The sequence below is a fragment of the Vicia villosa genome, unplaced genomic scaffold (assembly GCF_029867415.1).
Source record: "Vicia villosa cultivar HV-30 ecotype Madison, WI unplaced genomic scaffold, Vvil1.0 ctg.000393F_1_1, whole genome shotgun sequence".
Classification (NCBI taxonomy): Eukaryota; Viridiplantae; Streptophyta; class Magnoliopsida; order Fabales; family Fabaceae; genus Vicia; species Vicia villosa.
In genome coordinates, this window is record NW_026705177.1 from 29,738 (window position 1) to 53,392 (window position 23,655).

Consider the following 23,655-nt stretch of genomic DNA (forward strand, 5'->3'; position numbering starts at 1 on the left):
GATTCTCAACAAAATGTCAATGAATTAAAAAAAAAAACTTCAAATTGTTTCATATAAATTTTAGAAGTCATCTATGCGATTGTTAATTAATGAGACTTTTCAAGAAAATGTTTGAGTTGACTTTCTAAAATACCTTTCACACTATAACTAAATTATGCAGCTAAAGTCTTTTTTTTTTTTTTTTAGAAAATAAAAAGAACGTTTGAAAAGTAGCAGAACTTAAATCTAAAATTATATATCCCTATAATTAAAGTATGTAGCCAAACTTAAATCTAAAGATAAAATTACTGTTCTCAATATTATGAAAATCCTATACTAGGCGAACTATAATTTTTAGGCCGATTTTATTAGTTCTAATTATAATCCGATTCACTATTGACGACATGATCCAACACATTTATTTTTATATTTTTCTTATAAATGTTATTAATATAGGATAAATTTATAAATTATTTAATAATTTTATATGTAGTACGAAACTAACTATATTTTTTAATTTGTTTGAAATAATCAAAACATAATATAATTTAAAAAGAAGAGAGTAAATCGAATCAAGTGATATTACATTTTTTTTATCATCATTTTTACACTTTTACACTATTAAAAGAAATTTTACATGCAAAAAAAGAAATTAAGAATTACTCTATCTAAAATAAAATCTAACAAAAAATAATATGTGAAAAATTGATGTATCTAGTTAAAAATTAAGATCGGATACATTAATTCATTAGATACTATTTTTTGTTCCTAAAATTATTCTTAACAATGAAAAATAAATTCAAAAAATAAAGATCGAATACATTAGTTCTTTAGATACTATTTTGTTCCTAAATTTATTCCTAACATTGAAAAATAAATTAAAAAAATTAAAAGGAAAAAAAGAATAAATATTTATTAGTATCAAAAAATAAAGTTAAAGATTCATTAATATTTCAACTAGTTTATATTATAAAAAAAATATTTTATATTTTATAAATAATTAATATATTTAATCTACAATAATTCAATTGAATAATTATTAAAATAAATATATTTATTTTTTATAACAAAAACAAGAGAAAGTATTATAAAAGAACCAAAAAAAAAAGTTAAAAGTGAGAATACAAAACAATATTCCAATAACAACTCAACAAGTATGTTAGGGAATAACATATATTTACATTATTATAAGAAGAAATCAATCCAAACAGCACATCTTGGGTAAGAAAGAATCCCAATATCACCATGCTTAGCTGGCAAACCAATCATAAAGTGCCAAACATTAACACATTTGCATAAATATATACTGCCTATGTGGATTATCATTACATTAATCCACCTCCTTAAATCCTCAATCATTGAACCTCTTTCTCTCACTAAATATTTTCTCCCTCTCTTTCTCTCTCTACAATTCTATATTCCCCACTACAATTATTTTTTGGTATATAGTTGAGTGCACATTTGTGGTGGAGAAACAAAAAAACAATCTCTTTGTTTCTTGTTACAAAGTTTCTGTTTCTTCAAACCTATCTTTTCTTTGTTACAAACAAAAAAATACCAAACTTTGTGTTGTTATTGTAAAGAGATTCAACAAAGCTATAAAGGGTCTTTTTCTTAGAGGCTAAAGTTTTGTTTTTTTGAAATGGTTTTCATGTCTGAGATTTTGTGCAAAAAAGAAGAAAAAATTGAAGAAGAAGGTGAGTGGGAGAAAGAACGATAAGAAAGAGAAGTTTACATAACCCAATAAGCAGAAGTAGAGAAAGATTATTAATCCATATTTGATTTTGTTTTCATCTGCTTCTGCTGGTAATTTTTATCAAATTTCATGTTCAATTTTTTTTCTTATGTATTCAGCTTATGATTTTATCATGTTAAATTTGTTCAGCGGTCTTATTTATAAGAAAAATATTATATTCATTTTTATTTATAAGAAAAAATATTTTTTTAAATATATTGAATAACTAATGTATCTGAATAATATAATTATCGAATAAATTTATAAAGTAAATTTTTTCTTATAAATAATATTCATAATTTTAATACGAAGTTTAGCTGAAACTTTCGGCTAAATTATGTGATAAAGTTAAGAATATTTTTGACTCGAATTTATTTATCTTTTGTTCAGAAGATAATTTAGTCGTGTCAAAAAATGATTTGAAGCCGGATTTGATTTCGGATTCTTTTGAATGATTCATTTTTATGTAAGCTAACTTTTTTGATAATTGATTTTTTTATTTTCATTATAGGTTGGTTGAAAATGTCTGCGACAATGATAAGTGATCCAATGATGATAACAGCTTCAGCACCAGAAACTCAATCAACAGCTAGCTGCAATCTAGTTGTTGCACAGAACGAAGTTGAATTTGCAATATGTGAATGTTGTGGACTAACAGAAGAGTGCACACCAGCCTACATAGAAAGAATCAGAGAAAGATATCAAGGAAAATGGGTTTGTGGATTGTGCGGTGAAGCTGTTAAGGATGAAATTGTGAGGTCAGAGAGGCTTGTAAGCACAGAAGAAGCAATGGCAACACATATGAACTTTTGCAAGAAGTTCAATACTTCAGGTCCTCCTCCAAATCCAGCTGTTCATTTGATTTCAGCTATGAGACAGATTCTTAGGAGGAGTTTGGTTAGGTCAACACCGAATAGTCCGGTTAATAAGAGTAGTAGAGAAATTCATGGCTCTGGACTTGCACGGTCGGAAAGCTGCTTCTCTACTCTATCCGGTTCATGAAGGACTTGCACAGAGACAGACACTGAACATGACATTGACACATATATGTTGATACTGGTAAATAATTGAGGAAATTGAACATTAAATGTAAACCACATGTGTCATATCGTGTCAGTGTCATGTCAGAGTCGAAGACAGAACAGGACATGTCTTCGATCAAAATTGTCTATGCCACATAGTTGAAAATAGAAGAAAATGCAACAAAGGGAAAAGTTGAAAAGAAATAAAAACAGAAATCTTTAGATTCAAGTTAGAGTCTCTTCATTGTAGTTATGCATTACATAACTTTCAAGCTGTTGTTAGAAGTTTGATTTGAACACAATTTGCTCAAATTTTTTGCTTCTCTATTATTACTTAGTACTTTTTTTTTTCCATTCAATAGTTTAAAAAATGATTGATAATTGAAGACAATAGTAATTTTCACAGTTGGTGGTGTTGAAAAATAAATTGGACAAAACTACCTCTTTTGTTGAATTGTTCCAAAGTGTAATCATGGAATTCAACCACTCTTGTCTGTATACAAATTGATTAAACTTGATTCAAACCTGTTACAGTTGTTTTAAAGTGATTAAATAGAAAAGTACTTATTTAGGCATCAATAATTGAGTTGTCCTAACTAGCTTAAATAAATAAGTAATCATTGATGCAGTATAAAATTGACTAATCTACTTTTAGCCACTTGAGAGCCTAATGGACAAATGATGCTTGTAGCATTTGTTTTAAGTTGAGTCAGCTACACATTTCAATGTGACTTTGTCTTCTTGTTTTGTCAATTTTAACCATTCTTACAATGGTATATTCTTAAAATACAAAGAGAATATATATTTCTAGCACTTTTTATTTCATGGCCCCTTTCCACTAGATTCCTCACAGTCACGAGATCGTCGACGACTGATGACTGTTTTAATCAAAATCAGATGATTCAAATTGAGATTTACTATTTAAAATCATATCTATTATGTTTGCTTCATCGTGTTGACCGATATTTACCATAGCGGTGAATCCAAAAACCACTACGGATATTTTACCATGCTCTGAACCAACGATTTATACATATTTTACTTTATTAACACATATCAGTTCAACTATCTCACTAATTTTTAATTTGTCTTGGTTTTTTTTACCCAAGGTAATTTTATTCTAGTTAAGATTCAAACCTTAATTTACCACCTCATCATAGAAGATTAGTTGTTCTACTAGATTCAATGTTGGTTGGTCTGAAAATAGAAATTTGACATGGGAACAAAATAAAGTGATGATTGTGCATTGGTAGTTGAAGGGTCTGAAAACTTTCTGGCACCATACACACACAAAGTTGATTGATGCCAACTAAGTTTGTGCCAGATAGAAATGTTGTTTGGTGATTGTGCAAGATGGAGGAAGGTTCTGGAATATAAGGATGCAATCATGTGTGTCAGGTGGACCTAATTCATTGGTTTTTTCTTAGGGTATGATGATCAGTAACAGCATAAGCCCCCACATAGAGTTCCAACTCAGCCATTTTCAATGAACATATCATCATGTGTCCTAGCTAATAAAAAACTTGACCATGGAGTTTTAACTACTAAAGTAAAAAAAAATGACATAACTGTATTTATGAATTTCAATGAAAGTATGTAAATTTTATAATTTGACATCAAAAAGTTTAGGTTACAATGTCAATTTCATGCCGCGAAAGGGTGGTAAAACGGATCCGGTCCACAGGAGAAGCCCGTTTTGTCCGCACTTTTTTGCGAGACAGGACAAAGTTTTAGGTCCGCTCCCTTTAATGTGACCGCCCCGTCCCGCTCCGTTTTTTTGCGGGCATGAGTTTTTTCATACAATTTTATTATTTTAAGGCCTAAAAAATTCAATACCCGCGGGTCTTCCCTACCCCGCCCTCACCTTTTTGCGGAACGGGGCAACGTTTTAGACCCGCACTCTCAAATATGTCCGCCTCGTTCTGTATTTTCGCAGGCTTTTGCGGAACGGACCTAAATGAGACGGACATGCCTGTTTGTCACCCCTGTAAAACCATGTGAACTCAATTATCAATTTTGTGCAAACTAATTTATAATTTTAATTTGATTTTTGTTAAACACATTCTTAGAGAAAATTTGTTAAGTGTGACTAACACCTAACATGGATTAGTCTCATGATGAACGCAAATAACCTAAACTAGTAGAAATTTTAAATACTTTTCTTCTAAATATAAGCTTATAAGTTTATTTTTACCAGAAAAGTGTATTATTAGCAAGAAGTAATCATATTTTAGAAGTGTTTTACCACACTAATTCAACGTGTTTCCAACATATATAGAAGTGTTTTTCATCCTTTTAATTTTGTCAAATTTCAAGAACAAGAATTATAGGAATTTCATTCACTTGTGACTTGGTCTTCTCACATTGCTATTAGAAATTTATATACAGTTGACACCAATATATACGTGTATCAATGTATTACTTTTTTCAATCATAATCAATATATTGAAGATTTGAATAATGTTAATAACAGCTAGGATGAAAGCTAATATAGTATTAAAAAATTGAAATGTCATTTTCGTTGAAAATGGTTGGTGAGTTACTCTCAGAAAAGTCCAAACCCTCACATCAATTGATATTTTTCTTCCTTCCTTCTAGGAAAAGTAGTTGATCTAATTCTCTATTATTATATAGGATCCTTCGCATTGCTCTATGTGTGGAGCTTAATTAATTATGATTAGCGTAAGGTTTAATATACAATATGTTGAAATGATTTGTTTAAAACAAATGGGCAGATCAATATTAATTAAGGGAGCTTAATAATGTTTGCCGTGATTGAAGGTTGTTAACGATTATATTCTGACCGAACTTAAACCTAAGCCCCTAAGTTATAAAAAGTGATAAGGCTTGATTAGATGAACCATCAACCATGCTTTCAAGCACAGTAGAAAATGACATATTCACCTGCAAAGAAATATTTACAATATACTACTATATATAAATGTTATATTGTCTGAGAAAAGAAAAGAAAAGAATCCGACGGTTGTAATGATATTATGTAAAAATTTAAAAAATCATAATATCATTACAAAAAATCATAATTTTATTATAATGATATTATGAATTGTCATATTTAAAAAAATTTAAAAAAACTAAAATAATTTTTTTTTTTTTGGATAATCAATGATATATTTATATAGAGCACCAATAGTACTCAATAGTACATTACAAAGGCATCCATTTTTCTAGCATTTCTACATCCTACCATCTAATTACACAGCATAAATGTTAAGGGTGAATGATTCCACTCATAAAAATTACACAAAACTCTATGTTTGTTACCAATGGCCAGCCACCACCAAGTATACATTTTCACATTTTGCACAACTTCATCACTGTCTCCCACAGCATTATTGAAGATGACCTCGTTTCGAAGTTTCCATATGCACCAGCAGATTGCCACCCACAAAACACCCAATCTCTTCAGCGCACATTTGGATTTTAACACTTCCATCATTTGCAAAAAAGTGGCTGCAGCAATTAGATTCCCCATTCAGTGTGATTCTCAACCAATTTTGAATCTTCTCCCACACCCCTCTTAGTTTTTCACAATTTAAGAATAAGTGTTGTGCATCCTCCACCTGCGAACACCCAAACGCGCAAAGGCTGCCAATATCTTCTTCAATGATGCCCCTTTTCAATAATTGGAACCTTGTTGGTAATCTGTCTTTTAATAATCTCCACCCAAATATTTTCACCTTTGATGGCATCCTTGCTCTCCAAATCGCCTTCAAAGCTTCCAGTTTACTTGGTTCCTCTTCTTCACCATCCAATTCCACCTGTAACTTAGCATAATATGTTTTAACTAAGTACCCTTCCATTCCATCCAAAGGCCACACAAAATTATCCTGCATAAGATGGTTTGGCTCCACACCTACTAAGATATTCAACAGATCCACTTTCTCCATTTGTACCTCTTGGTTTTCTTCTACTGCCTCACTCTCAATTCTCCATTGCCATGCGTTTTCCACCCAAACACCCATGGCTTGCACACTGCCATGTTTATTTACAGCAACCTGAAATAAGTTAGGAAATACAAAACACAGTGGCCTTTGACCAATCCATTTTGACAGCCAAAAAGGGGTTTTGGTTCCATCCCCAATTCTGATTGACAGTAATTGAGTGAATCCACACTCATCATCAACATCCCCAATTTGCATCAGATCTCGCCACCATAAAGACTTCATGGAATTTGTTGCCTTGATAGTTTTAAACATAATTCTTTCATGTAGTAGTCCATATCTTTCCTCAAGAATACCTCTCCAAATTGCATTATCTTCCTTGAGAAACCTCCACAGCCATTTTGTAAGAAGTGTCTTGTTGAAAGCCAACATGTCCTTTACACCAAGGCCCCCCTCTTCCTTATGCTTGCAAATTGTCTTCCAACTGATCCAGATCACACCTTTCCTTTCTTCTGCATTGTGCCATAAGAAGTTTCTTTGAAGTTTGACAATCTCCTCGTTAACCTTGTTCGGCATTTTGAAAAAAGAAAGATAATACACAGGTAAATTAGTGATAACAGAATTTATAAGAGTAACACGGCCACCAATGGATAATAATCTGCCAATCCATGGGGATAGTTTAGCCTTCATGTTGGTAATGACCGGATTCCAAAATGTGCCTCTTCTAGGATTACCCCTAACAACTACACCAAGAAACTTGAAGGGGATTCTGTCCAATTTACAAGATAAAAATTGACTTGCTGCCTGCAAAAAGTATTTTAATTATTGACGGAATAAGTTTTTTAATTATATTTTTTATTTAGATATGCTAGTTAATTAAATTTACAAAATAAAATTTGATAATTAGTGGGTTCAAATCCAACCTCTTTGTACTGGTCAAAAAATATAGGTTTGTGTCTTCTTCCTGCTAGGGCAGAGAGACTCAAAGATCTTTGTAGGTGTATTACGTTGTATGGTGGTTAGGGCTTCCCACGATGGCGAGAAGCCCTGTATAATAGTGTTTTATGGTGGTTTTAGGAGTCCTACTCACATGAGGTGATAGACTCTGAAGATGATCGACATCTTTAGGTATAAGCGTAGGTGTAAGTATGCGTTATGACCATGTTAAGCGTTATGCTTTAAGGTGTAATGATTTGTCTTCTTCCTTTGAGGGCAAGAGTATTTATAGACCATTTGGGCCTAGGATTTTAGTAACCTGGAGGTGGCGATAACCGCTCTCCCCTAATCAAGAGTTAGTGGAGGACTCCCTCTCCTTTTACTAACATCTTTACATGTCATCAGTACCACTGAGCGAGTCTTCAAGTTATAGCCTGGGCGGTACGATCCTCATGCGAGCCCACCTTGTTTAGGATATTCACAAATTAACCCCATCTAGTCAAAATTAGTTTTATACCAACCGAGATTTGAAGTACAATTACTTCAACACAAGTGAGATTTATCCTTCCAGTTAACCTTGATGGGAGAAACAATGAGTTCAGGACTTTATCGAGTTGAATCGTCTCCATGATCAACTAATCCACTACCCGAGAGTGATTGTCTCACTTTTGGTACCAATGCCCTCAGAGAAGTAACTAGCGTATCAAATTTGTCTATGTTTTTGGAATTAACTCTTAGAGAAATAACCTACGAGTATCAGGTTTGTCTCACTTTTGGGAATCAACCCTAAGAGAAATAACCTACGAGTATCAGTCTTGTCTCACTTTTGGGAGTTAATGTAACACCCCTTTTATACCCCAAAATAAATAAGCATATAATCAGAGAATAAGCATGCATATAATTCAAAAGGGCGTCACATCGATGTTTTCAAAAACTAAAAGCTTTTAAAAACCGACAGCATTTATCTACAATATACAATACACCTGGTCATTTCAAATAACACCTAAACATTTAATTACAATTCACACAGAATATGCATTCACAGCGGAAAATACTAAAATACTCATGTATTTCATAAAATGATTCATGTCCCATACCATGATCATATCTCAATAATCATCTCAACAAAATAAGCCATAATCAGAATATTTGGCTTAAAAGCCTCTCAACAACAAGTAGCCAAAATAAACAGGTTCTCAAGTCATAACATAATACATAACCAAATAGAAACATGAGTTCAACACGACTAGTCTACCCAGTGTTACATGACCAGAGCATCGACTCACTACCTAATATCCAACAAACACAGAAGAATCTCCGGCTAGATCACGCACAAGCTACTAAACTCCAGAACCTGCATGTCGCCAAACGAGGGCAACATTAAAACAGAAGGGTGAGAATACAAACCATTATGAAGAAAGTATAATGAGATACAATGGTTAAATCAACAATTATAGGAATACATTACACCTTGCCTAATCATGTAAATTAATACTAATCAATATAATCACATACGTTAAACGTATAACAAGTATAAGAGTATGATATCTCAATACTATATTCTCAATTATGCACATAGCCATGATTATCACATATTCCCGCATTTAACCAATTACATATTCAAACATCACCCATTCTCAATTATCAACTAATACAATATCACCACAACACCAAGTGTACATGATCAATTACCAAACTCATACTCATAGCATTACAACATCAATGCACATAATCAATTGTTCACTCGTACACTTATCACCACCATATAATGCACATAATCAATTATCACAATCATACACATATCACGACAACATAATGCACATAATCAACTATCACATAACTCTAATGTGACTCAATGAAACATGTGACACTATGCATGTGGTACCAATGTGAAATTCTAAGTTTCACCGGCCTCCGATTCATATCTCTAGAATCTAAGCCACACTTCCGATCCGGACAAGACCAAAGTCCACCAATTGTAAACATATAGTTTACGGCTTCCGATTCACTCTAGAATCCAAGCCCGCTTGTGTTTCAAAGCAAATCCACCTGTGTTTCAAGGCACACTATGATATGAATGTATGTACAATATCACAAATATATGCAATTAAGATCATCTCTACCATCTTAACTTTCCGCATATCACAATAATTCAACTCTATGAATTATCCATCAGTTGTACACAACATTCACAACACACACATATCATTAACATATAAGAGGCCAATTAATCAATTACGATTCACACAATCCAATTAACACTAGTAACCATACTATCTCATGTTAATTCTCATTTTGCCAATTATACATGAACACACACTTTCAACATCAAGCAATTAATCATTAGAATTAATATTAACTAACTACTCACAGAGAATCAATATTAGCACAACATCATTGACATGGAAATATATATTTCTCAACATACATATTCAAGACAAAACACAATTACGGACAAATCCTCAAAATACCGTACTTTACCGACAAACCGAATAATTGATCCAACTTCAAATATATTCCAATCAATTAAACTCATTTCAATTAATTTAACTATTAATTAAATCAACTAATTAATAATTACACTTCATTTATTCTAAGTTACTAATTCACTTTTTTTTTATTCTTAAAACTAATATTTAATATAAAAGATATCTAAATACACACTATTTTGGTCGGTTCGTAAATATCACATTTCAACAAAATAACATCATCATGTTAATCTACTAATTAAACTTAGCTACCACGTAAATTTTCATCAAATTCCGGACAACTAATTATACCGCTTAATTAGGCTAATTCGGCTAAATCGGTACTATTTTTATCTACTTCTATTACTACTACTTAATCACACTGTTTCTATCTACTTCAATTACTACTAAATTATACTACTATTATTTAATTGATTCACTAATACCAAATTGCTACCTGCTACTAAAACCACACTGCCACTAAATTATGGTCTGTCATAAATTATATAACCCTGTCATTTGCTGCTACTGAATATACTACTACTAAAATTACTAAAATTGCTATATTACCTCTACTGATATATTGATTCAGCCAATGCACCTCCAAAATATATACAAGTTATATACTGAAGCACTTCCAAACATAAATATATATAAAGTAATCTAATTAATTAGTTCAATGCCCATGATATAAATATATATATCCTACTGAACTAAATTAATTAACTATAACATTGATTACTAGATTAATTAACTATAACCACATATTTTTGCCTATCACCACAAAACCTGCGCCCCTCATCATAACACCTTGTGCCCCTCATCACACGATAAAACAAAATCTGATATCTTTCCATCAATAAAGTGTGATGTGGTTTACATTTCATTTGGTCCAATAGTAATCAACAGGAGCATTCCATTCAGTGTTGGTTCATGTTTTGGAATTTACTAAGAGCTAAACATCATCAGCCAAGTAATAAAATATAAAACAGAGCAGCATAACATGACAACAGCACCGCCTTGCAAGCGAAACCACCGTCCGTCATCAATGTTAGCCAGTGACATCATTCGGTGTCACCAACCCATAATCCCTTCCCATTTTCATTTTTTTTTCAAAATTATATGAAGACAGAGTATTCGTTCCGGCATTAATTTTTTTCTTCTTTTGTTTCAAATTCCAATTTCTCTACAGATTTGAATGTACTAAACAAAATCTAAAAAACATATTTTATAAGATTCAACTATGAACAAATATATATGTTAATCAACCAATTACCCCATTATACTAGCCCACAATGATTAGGGATTCTCCCCCTTACCTCTTCAATTTCTTCAAACCCTAGCTTTTGCTCTTCACCTCTCTTAGCCTCCTTTCTCCACTTTCTCTTCTCTTTAAAAAAAATTCAGCAAATGAAATGGTAACTCCCATTCTCATAAAACCCTTACTAACTTAATAACTTATTATCTTAATGGGCTTAAGAAAAATAACACCCCCAAATTACTTCTACTTCAAATAAATAGGCCCAATAAATAATATGCTCCAACAAATAATATTATTATCCTTAATATTATATTCCGATTAATCCAATTAAATCCGACTTTTCTCAAATAAGTAAAATTCAATAATAATATTATTTCTAATATTATTTCTCTACATACTCCACTTTATTAATTCTTCGATTAACCGAATAAATTCTAACTTCACTTAATAATTTGAATACGTTTCTCAATAACACCGACGATCCAATTAATTATCAAACTTCGTCCAAATTAAGTAAATAAATCCTTATTTTAATTTAATTAGCCAAATAATAAAATTCGGGTTGTTACAACTCTCCCCCACTTAAAATATTTTCGTCCTCGAAAATTCAGTCGACACAACCATCTCAACACCAAAACCACATCCACTCTCTCTCGATTCATACCGATACAAAATGTTCTACACTTACGACCACACAAAGCTTCAAAAGATGTCATTCCAATATCTGAAGAAGATATCATGCAAATACATAATTTTTTTCGATGCACAACTTAGTAAGTCTCTTCATCGAATAATCCATCTTTATCGGAATAAAACGAGCACATTTCGCCAACTATCCACACTGACCCAACTCACTTCACAATTACTCGATGTTCTCAGCAACCCGAAACAAAATTCATAGAGATATTATCTCACTTCCGCTCGAATAAAATAATTGTTGCACCAACTAAACGATGTCTGACATGTCCAACTCAAATACACGATTCCAGTATATCCCTCTTCATGCTTTACCACTACACATTTCCTCAAATTTCGATACATCATTAACACCATGATTAATACTCAAATCATTACGATGTTCCTCATCCAAAATTCTCTTTGTCCGAATTCGAACCTTCAGGAATATAAACTCGATCACAACATCTCATGACACCATCCTCGACAATCCAAAAGTTATCACTTTTTTCCTTGATTAATCAATATCATCTTGTCAACCAATTACAAAATCCGATTGCTAACCTTCTATAATCTTGTCAATAATATCACAAGTAAGCTTCAACATACCAACTTAACACACGAAGACGTCGCTTCACAACCAAACTCAACTCTCTAAATCGTTCCAACGATTTCCAATTCTTGAATCCTCAACATAACTTATTAAATTATTTCCTACTCAATGCATCGGCCACAACCTTCACTTTACCAGGATGGTAATTCAAACCAAAGATTAAAATCCTTCAAAATTCTACTCGTCTTGTTTACCTCATATTCAACTCTTGTGATCACTCAACACATCAAACCTTGATCCACACAAACAATGCCTCTTACATTCCAAAACAAACACAAAGGCAACCAACTCCAATACATACATCGAATAACTCCCCTTATGAACTTTAAGTTACCTTGAAGCATAAGCTACCACTTATCGATATCTGCATCAACACACCTCAACTCGAAATCTCATATCCAAGAAAATTCACTTCTTCCAACCAAAACTCACATTCAGAAAGCTTTACATACCGTCTTCTCTTTCAACACCGATAACACAATCCTTAAATGTTCAACATGATCATCGTCGCTCTTAGAATCAAATATCCTCAAGAAACATTACCTCATAGAACTTTCTTTCTTCTTACTCGACGAGCAGGGGTAACTCTACGACTATACACTCAGACAATGAACCTCCTCTCAAATAATTCCTCAAATCTACTCTTCAACTTCTCCTTGGTCGCTTTACATGCTACCAAGTTAGTAAGACAAGTCTATATCGTTCAATATGATATCGTCTCCTATCAACAATAGATTAAGGGTGATCAAGTCCTCAATTTGTCGATAGACAGTCGGCAATCATAATGAAACATAAACCACCGTTACTAAACTATAATAGTGTTCCTTCAGAACTTGCACTCGAAATCACTTACAACACCGAGATCCACGATCTCCCCTTAAAGTTACAATTACTTGATTCAACTCCAAACAATTCATACCAAAATTCATCAACTTGGTCTAACGGAAAACAACCTAAATGAATTCTCAAAATATCTACCAAAGATGCTGAAAGGATAATTCAAACACGTAAAATAAATAGAAACAAAGCCACAAGAGTTGTATCAATAACTACACTTCCATGCATAACAGATAAAACATGATCCAATCTTATAGCACAATCCAAAGAATAAAATAATGCGTTGCACCATTATCAATAATAAAGCATGTACCTCAGATTAACTTATCCTTAGAAGTAGTCTCAACACCAGACAACGCAAACACTTTTCCTTTCGCTTGATCTTTTTTTTTGGCTTATCGCACATGGCACAATTGTGTCCTCGCTCACCACAACTGTAGCAAATCCTACTCGAACCAACTCCACAATCAACCGTTTTGTGACCCGCCTCGCCACACCTGTAGCACTTAATCAGAATAGAAGCTCCTCCCCCACTTGGCTTCTTACCAATATCAGATTGTCCCCTCATGTCATCATATGATTTCTCACGGAACTGTTCTCCTCCTCGTTTCAACTGTAGAAACCTCACTTCTTTCTTTCCACGCACATCTTCTGGAAAATAGTTTCCAAAAAATGCATCACGGAAAAGAGTCCAAGTAACTTCATTACCTTCTCTTTCAAATCTCCGCACAGTATTACTCCACCAAACGTCAGCTTCTTTTGTCAGCATGTGAGTACCAAACTGTACCTTCTGTACATCAGTACAACTCACGACTTGAAAGGTCTTCTCAATTTCTCTCATCCATGCGTGCGCTTTGTCCGGTCCATACCCTCCTTCAAAGATCGGCGGGTTGCACCTTCGAAAGTCTCCAAAAGCACGGAACTCATCCTTTCCTCCATAACCGACATTCTCTTGCGGCGCTTGTCCAATCGCACCAGTCCACCTCATCATTGCCTCAACATTAATGTCAACATTCCTTCCCGCAGCCATCGTCCTAAACAACCAAACAACTAGACAAAACAGTATCGATCGTGTCAGATACACGAATCAAATACAACAGGATAAAAGACATTAATAACCTTGACCAACTGGTCGACCATGCTCTGATACCACTAATGTAACACCCCTTTTATACCCCAAAATAAATAAGCATATAATCAGAGAATAAGCATGCATATAATTCAAAAGGGCGTCACATCGATGTTTTCAAAAACTAAAAGCTTTTAAAAACCGACAGCATTTATCTACAATATACAATACACCTGGTCATTTCAAATAACACCTAAACATTTAATTACAATTCACACAGAATATGCATTCACAGCGGAAAATACTAAAATACTCATGTATTTCATAAAATGATTCATGTCCCATACCATGATCATATCTCAATAATCATCTCAACAAAATAAGCCATAATCAGAATATTTGGCTTAAAAGCCTCTCAACAACAAGTAGCCAAAATAAACAGGTTCTCAAGTCATAACATAATACATAACCAAATAGAAACATGAGTTCAACACGACTAGTCTACCCAGTGTTACATGACCAGAGCATCGACTCACTACCTAATATCCAACAAACACAGAAGAATCTCCGGCTAGATCACGCACAAGCTACTAAACTCCAGAACCTGCATGTCGCCAAACGAGGGCAACATTAAAACAGAAGGGTGAGAATACAAACCATTATGAAGAAAGTATAATGAGATACAATGGTTAAATCAACAATTATAGGAATACATTACACCTTGCCTAATCATGTAAATTAATACTAATCAATATAATCACATACGTTAAACGTATAACAAGTATAAGAGTATGATATCTCAATACTATATTCTCAATTATGCACATAGCCATGATTATCACATATTCCCGCATTTAACCAATTACATATTCAAACATCACCCATTCTCAATTATCAACTAATACAATATCACCACAACACCAAGTGTACATGATCAATTACCAAACTCATACTCATAGCATTACAACATCAATGCACATAATCAATTGTTCACTCGTACACTTATCACCACCATATAATGCACATAATCAATTATCACAATCATACACATATCACGACAACATAATGCACATAATCAACTATCACATAACTCTAATGTGACTCAATGAAACATGTGACACTATGCATGTGGTACCAATGTGAAATTCTAAGTTTCACCGGCCTCCGATTCATATCTCTAGAATCTAAGCCACACTTCCGATCCGGACAAGACCAAAGTCCACCAATTGTAAACATATAGTTTACGGCTTCCGATTCACTCTAGAATCCAAGCCCGCTTGTGTTTCAAAGCAAATCCACCTGTGTTTCAAGGCACACTATGATATGAATGTATGTACAATATCACAAATATATGCAATTAAGATCATCTCTACCATCTTAACTTTCCGCATATCACAATAATTCAACTCTATGAATTATCCATCAGTTGTACACAACATTCACAACACACACATATCATTAACATATAAGAGGCCAATTAATCAATTACGATTCACACAATCCAATTAACACTAGTAACCATACTATCTCATGTTAATTCTCATTTTGCCAATTATACATGAACACACACTTTCAACATCAAGCAATTAATCATTAGAATTAATATTAACTAACTACTCACAGAGAATCAATATTAGCACAACATCATTGACATGGAAATATATATTTCTCAACATACATATTCAAGACAAAACACAATTACGGACAAATCCTCAAAATACCGTACTTTACCGACAAACCGAATAATTGATCCAACTTCAAATATATTCCAATCAATTAAACTCATTTCAATTAATTTAACTATTAATTAAATCAACTAATTAATAATTACACTTCATTTATTCTAAGTTACTAATTCACTTTTTTTTTATTCTTAAAACTAATATTTAATATAAAAGATATCTAAATACACACTATTTTGGTCGGTTCGTAAATATCACATTTCAACAAAATAACATCATCATGTTAATCTACTAATTAAACTTAGCTACCACGTAAATTTTCATCAAATTCCGGACAACTAATTATACCGCTTAATTAGGCTAATTCGGCTAAATCGGTACTATTTTTATCTACTTCTATTACTACTACTTAATCACACTGTTTCTATCTACTTCAATTACTACTAAATTATACTACTATTATTTAATTGATTCACTAATACCAAATTGCTACCTGCTACTAAAACCACACTGCCACTAAATTATGGTCTGTCATAAATTATATAACCCTGTCATTTGCTGCTACTGAATATACTACTACTAAAATTACTAAAATTGCTATATTACCTCTACTGATATATTGATTCAGCCAATGCACCTCCAAAATATATACAAGTTATATACTGAAGCACTTCCAAACATAAATATATATAAAGTAATCTAATTAATTAGTTCAATGCCCATGATATAAATATATATATCCTACTGAACTAAATTAATTAACTATAACATTGATTACTAGATTAATTAACTATAACCACATATTTTTGCCTATCACCACAAAACCTGCGCCCCTCATCATAACACCTTGTGCCCCTCATCACACGATAAAACAAAATCTGATATCTTTCCATCAATAAAGTGTGATGTGGTTTACATTTCATTTGGTCCAATAGTAATCAACAGGAGCATTCCATTCAGTGTTGGTTCATGTTTTGGAATTTACTAAGAGCTAAACATCATCAGCCAAGTAATAAAATATAAAACAGAGCAGCATAACATGACAACAGCACCGCCTTGCAAGCGAAACCACCGTCCGTCATCAATGTTAGCCAGTGACATCATTCGGTGTCACCAACCCATAATCCCTTCCCATTTTCATTTTTTTTTCAAAATTATATGAAGACAGAGTATTCGTTCCGGCATTAATTTTTTTCTTCTTTTGTTTCAAATTCCAATTTCTCTACAGATTTGAATGTACTAAACAAAATCTAAAAAACATATTTTATAAGATTCAACTATGAACAAATATATATGTTAATCAACCAATTACCCCATTATACTAGCCCACAATGATTAGGGATTCTCCCCCTTACCTCTTCAATTTCTTCAAACCCTAGCTTTTGCTCTTCACCTCTCTTAGCCTCCTTTCTCCACTTTCTCTTCTCTTTAAAAAAAATTCAGCAAATGAAATGGTAACTCCCATTCTCATAAAACCCTTACTAACTTAATAACTTATTATCTTAATGGGCTTAAGAAAAATAACACCCCCAAATTACTTCTACTTCAAATAAATAGGCCCAATAAATAATATGCTCCAACAAATAATATTATTATCCTTAATATTATATTCCGATTAATCCAATTAAATCCGACTTTTCTCAAATAAGTAAAATTCAATAATAATATTATTTCTAATATTATTTCTCTACATACTCCACTTTATTAATTCTTCGATTAACCGAATAAATTCTAACTTCACTTAATAATTTGAATACGTTTCTCAATAACACCGACGATCCAATTAATTATCAAACTTCGTCCAAATTAAGTAAATAAATCCTTATTTTAATTTAATTAGCCAAATAATAAAATTCGGGTTGTTACAGTTAACCCTTAGAGAAATAACCTAACTGTGTCTCACTTTTGTGAGTTACCCCTCAAAGAAGTGTGCTTACTTGGTTTACCCTTGTCTGATTCTCAGGACTTACTCTCTTACGCCCACTATATTCAAGGTTATTAATAACTTCTCGATTACAAATATGATTAAATAAACCTTTATACATTTCCCTTAAGGACCGTCTGTGGGTTCTCTGCGCCCATCCTACTTTTGAGGTTCAACCCTCTCAAGGACTGTCTTAGATTCCCATGCCAATCCTACTTTTGACGCATACCATTCTCTTGGACTGTCTCGGGTTCCCGTGTTCATCCTACTTTTGGGACTTACCCTTTTGAGGTTTATAGAATCCTAGAAACATATTGATTCTACAAATTCGATACATTCTAGTCATTTATGCTCCTATAATGGATCTTATGTGTATCCTAGAGTTATTAACTTACCACATATTATTTTCTTTTAAGCAAGCATACATACACACACACATGGGTTTATTCTTTCACATAAGTGTTACTTCCTAAAATTACCACTATTTTTAGAAGTGGAAAAAGGCTATTCAAGTTTAAATAGGTTAAAGCTCTTTGCCTTAACTTTCTAATGTAACTGACTGCGTCTCAAAGAGAGTTATGGAACTCAAGTTATGTTAAAATGGAGATTAGGGGTATGTTAACCGATTAAAATAATATGTCAACCGATTTACATAGTGAAAAACTCAATATTTCTTCAGCTCTAGATATGTTAACTAATTAACATAATATGCTGCCAATCGATTAACATAGTGGAAAAACTCATATTTACCCAATTATGCCTATGTCAATCAATTAACATTATATGTCAATTGATTGACTGCTCACTTTTGAAAGAAACAATCACAAAACCCCCAAATTTCCATTCCAACTCATGATCAAACATGGGATAATCAACATATACATAACATGCATATTTACCACAAGCATTTCATGGTAGTTCAGACGTGCAATCATTGAAACAAACTTATCAAAGGAATAATATTCAACATGCTTCAAGTAAGTTCAAGTAGCACTCAATCCCAAACCCCACATGTCATAAATCCACAATATTAACCTAAGATTCTAATATATGGAACCTACATTTAACCAAACCTAGAAATTTGGAGAGAATATGAGGGATTGAGGTGAACTTGGATGATTATATGATATACTCTTGCTCAAGCTTTCACTTCCATAATAATAATAATAATAATCAGAATTTCTCCTTCCATGCAACTTGATCTTCACGTGCAGCAATGGAGCTTGGAGAAAAATGCTTTCCCTGGTCCTTCGTCACTTGTTTTCTCTCTCTCTCTCTCTCTCTCTCTCTCTCTCTCTCTCTCTCTCTCTCTCTCTCTCTCCCCCTCCCTCTCTCCCTAAGCCTTCATGAATTCTGATTTTCTTTTGGTTTAGTGAGAAGAAGAAAATGGTGAAAATGAGGTCTTGATGAAGAAAAAGTGATTTAAATAGGTTCTTTGAATTTTCCACTAATACCCCTATCACTTTGACTTATTTACTAATGAGTGCCACTATCATTAAGAGAACAAAGGGTTAATGATCTATTCTCTCCAATTAATCATTAACTAAGATATAACCATTAACTTGTCATGATATCCTTATCTTAGAATCAACCTCCCAATCAAGCTTCTATCACTAATCACCAATCAATGAAAGGAAAACATGATTAAGAAATTATATATAAAGAAACAAATAGAAAGTTAAAACGTAATGACATTAGAAAAATAAAATGAGGATATCCATTCTAGTGTTGTGGGTACTATCAAATTTCAAACTATTGGAAATTTACTATTGTTTATGGTAGACAGTGAAAACTTTCCACAAAATAATAGGTGGAAAATTTTGTAGTATATAGGCCCAAAAAATATGTTACAAAAATAAAATAATTATATATGAAATATATTAAAAAGTTATTATATAAATTTTCGAATATTATCTGAAGGAGACATCTGTTTTCGGCCAACTGTTTGTTATTGTGAGCTTCTTTGTCTCATCTAGTTGGACGTACAAGTGAACAAGACTTGCATCTCCCCAAGAGAACTCATGAATATTGGCTACCTTTATGAAGTGTATCAGGTATGCGACATTGGTATATATGTTGTAGTCTTATCAACAAAAATGATTGTGCCAACCAAGTACAAGAAATAAGTTCTTATGGCACAAAGTCAAAGTCAGTGATGCTCCATGTGCTCGAAATTGTTGTGATGAACAATAAAGGATATCAAATGATGTTTGTACAATTCCTCTCGTCATTTAAAACTTGTATGACATCCTCGGGTCTATCGAATCTCCTTTTCAACACCCATGACATCAACTCCCAATTCTTTAACCAGCATGCGAAACGTCTAAGAAGTATGATCTATAGTCGACCACTAATAAGCAAATGGAGTAAACATGAAACATCATTCAGTGTATGGGTTATCTCACCTATAGGTAGCTAAAATTACGATGTATTAGAGTATCATTTCGCAATAAACCCTAATAAGAACTCGTGATCTATATTATTATAGTTAGTCTGTACAATATCTTTCATATCAAATATTGTCCGTATATCTTAAAATCACATATCATTAGGTTGCATTATGTATCAAGCATGGCTGACACACTTTGCAAAACTAGAAAAAAAGATGTTGAATATATAGAAAATTTCTCTAAATTTTACCCTACCAATTAACTAATAACATGTTTATTTATTTTTGTATGCATGATTATCAATTATGAAACCAAAATAGTTATAAAGATTTTGACGAAAACAATGTTATAAAACAATAAGTGATTCTTGTTAAGTTTCTTAAATAAAAATACAGTTAGCAAGTTAAGTTAACAAAAAAAAAGAAAGTGAAGTTAAATATTTTTAGCCAAAATTATACTAGTTCCTTATTATAACAAAAATAAAAAACGAAAAAGCAAAGAAGAACCAAATTTTGTTCATCAAGATAGAAACAAAATTAACGTGTGAATGTGGCTTTTATCTAAACAAAATTCCAAACCATATCAAAACAAGTTATCGTTGCAAACTTCAAGCTCTGAACAAGTTTCGTCGCGTAAATTCAAATACTGAATTTCCCAAATCGAGGTTCCAATTACCCATTACCAAGTACTACAAACTGCCACATCGAAAACCCTAAATCCATACTTTTTTTGTTCGATTCACCGGGTAAGTTTCAAATTTCCTTAATTTTCACGCTGGTTATTTGTAATGCAAAGTTTTCCCCATCAAATTCTGCTTCGAATTGTGTTAGTTCGAATTCTTAGGGTTTCGTTTCGCGTTCAAGAAACAGAAACCCTAGACGATTTTCAAGTAATTGGGAGCTGAGATTTGATTTGCGGACGGTTTTTGTGTTGTTAGAGGATTGGAAATGAAGCCGCTGAGTGGGTTATTGGGTTTAAGACGCAGGAAAATTCATGGGGTTTTCAATGGGTTGTGTGCTATGGTTGTTTTGTTCTTTTTTTATAATAGGGAAGATATAATTCGTAATCCGCTTCTTAGACAATCCGCTTATTTGGTTAATCATCATGGGTTGTCTCAAAATTCAATTTTGAAGGATGGGGTTTCGGTTTCGGTGATTCGCCGTAGAATGGATGAGATTAGTGCTAACACTTCTTCAAGTGTAGATGCTGGTAATGGTTTGGATGTGATTACACCTGGACTGTGTGTTGGATTGCTCCACCATGAAGGTTTTGATAGCCCTTGTGAATTCTTGAAGGTTAATCCTCAGTGTACTTCTGAAGGGTACATTGATTACTTGAGGTTTTTCTATTGTAAATGTCAAGGTTTTAGGGTTCTTGGTTATCTAGTATTGGGTGTTTGGCTTGCTGCTTTGTTTTATCTCTTGGGGAATACTGCGGCGGATTATTTTTGTCCTTCTCTTGAGCATCTCTCAAAGCTCTTGAAATTGCCTCCAACTGTGGCTGGTGTTGTTTTGCTTCCACTTGGAAATGGTGCACCGGATGTGTTTGCCAGTATAGCTTCGTTTGTTGGGACTGATACGGGTGAAGTTGGTCTTAATAGTGTATTAGGCGGTGCTCTGTTTGTTACCACTGTTGTTGTTGGAACTGTTTCTCTTTGTGTTGTGGACAGGAAGGTTCAAATTGATCAACGGTGCTTTGTAAGGGACCTGAGTTTCTTTCTGTTCACCCTTTTTGTGCTGCTTGTGATTTTGTTTGTTGGTAAGATAGGTATTGGGGCAGCCATTGCTTTTGTATCGATTTATGTTCTTTATGCATTCATTGTTGCTGCCAATGAGCTATTGCGGAAACATGCACGGATTTTGAAATTGGATGCTGTGACACCTTTGCTTCCTGTCCAAGGAAGTGTATTCGCTGTTGGTTCTGAAGAGGATACGACAATATATAGCTCTTTGCTTGACTTAGACACTGAGACTGATCCTCCCCGTCTCCCTCCTTCCCTGCCTCAGTGGATGTGGTCTTCAAATGTGGCAATATATTCAAACCAGGCAAATAAAATCAATTTTTCAGATGATGAGAGGCCTCCATGGGGATGGAGTGATGGATCCACGGAAAACACCAGGCCGTCGTTCTCTGTTTCAAAGCTTTTTTTACTCATGGAGATGCCACTGGCAGTTCCTAGACGGCTAACAATTCCAATGGTTCACGAGGAAGTGTGGTCAAAGTTCTTCGCCGTGGCTAGTGCTTCATTGGCTCCCATTCTCCTGGCTTTTTTGTGGAGCACCCAAGACAATGTGAGTTATACAAGTATTATACTTGCTTATTGTTTTGGCGTTTCTCTTGGAAGCACACTTGGTATTCTTGCGTATAAATACACAGTGTCTGATTGTCCACCGTCTCAGTATTTGATTCCTTGGGTTCTCGAGGATTTGTTATGAGCATAGTGTGGTTCTACATAATAGCAAACGAGCTTGTGGCTCTATTAGTAGCGTTTGGTGTAGTTTTCGGAATTAATCCATCGATTCTTGGATTAACTGTATTAGCATGGGGAAATTCAATGGGAGATTTAATGTCAAATGTTGCATTGGCATTAGATGGAGATGATGGAGTTCAGATAGCTTTATCTGGATCCTATGCAGGTCCTATGTTCAACACACTTGTTGGTTTGGGATTCTCCTTGCTGCTTGGTGCATGGTCAAAGAAACCTTCTTCGTACGTGGTGCCTAAAGACAGTAGCTTATTCTACACAATGGGATTTCTTATCACAGGACTTCTATGGGCACTTGTTGTTTTACCGCGCAACAACATGCATCCTAGCAGAATGTTTGGAATTGGTCTCATCATCCTTTATATGCTTTTTCTTTCTTTCAGAGTATGTACTTCTTTGGGGCTAATAACAATTGCGGGTTTAAGTTAGACGTTTTAGCGATCGATCTACGTTGTAATCATAATGATCCGGCCCTTTGAGCCGTGAGCTGTAATTTCTGTTGTGCAGATAGCTGATAATTTAGGACAGAAAGTTCAGGAAGGAAAAAACCAATCACTTGTAGTATGAATGTGTTACTGCTCTAGTTGAAGATGCCATTGTTGTAAATTCAAACACTTTGTTGAAAAATTGTCAAATTTTGTGTTGATATTTAGCAACAAGAAAGTAACATAAAGATC

General features: G+C 33.4%; 1 protein-coding gene and 1 pseudogene across 2 annotated transcripts; both read left to right on the plus strand.

Annotated features, from left to right (window-relative positions):
• Window positions 1–1,312: 1,312 nt before the first annotated feature.
• LOC131627636 (uncharacterized) lies at window positions 1,313–3,063 on the plus strand. Of its 2 annotated transcripts, none has more exons than XM_058898472.1 (2): window positions 1,313–1,676; window positions 2,226–3,063. In XM_058898472.1, exons 1-2 carry the CDS (start codon window positions 1,622–1,624, stop codon window positions 2,714–2,716), a joined length of 546 nt encoding a protein of 181 aa, XP_058754455.1. In that variant the 5' UTR covers window positions 1,313–1,621; the 3' UTR covers window positions 2,717–3,063. The 2 variants fall into 2 exon arrangements, with proteins under 2 accessions (XP_058754455.1, XP_058754456.1); XM_058898473.1 differs by having other exon boundaries at window positions 1,316–1,785.
• Window positions 3,064–20,964: 17,901 nt separating this feature from the next.
• LOC131627680 (cation/calcium exchanger 4-like) lies at window positions 20,965–23,626 on the plus strand (annotated as a pseudogene).
• Window positions 23,627–23,655: the final 29 nt, after the last annotated feature.

What these genes read in the sequence shown, in the direction of transcription:
- LOC131627636 (XM_058898472.1), top strand. Translation starts at nt 1,622, where the DNA reads ATGGTTTTCATGTCTGAGATTTTGTGCAAAAAAGAAGAAAAAATTGAA. An exon ending in AGAAAAAATTGAAGAAGAAG is followed by an intron (nt 1,677 to 2,225) that starts GTGAGTGGGAGA and finishes TTTTCATTATAG; the next exon opens with GTTGGTTGAAAATGTCTGCG.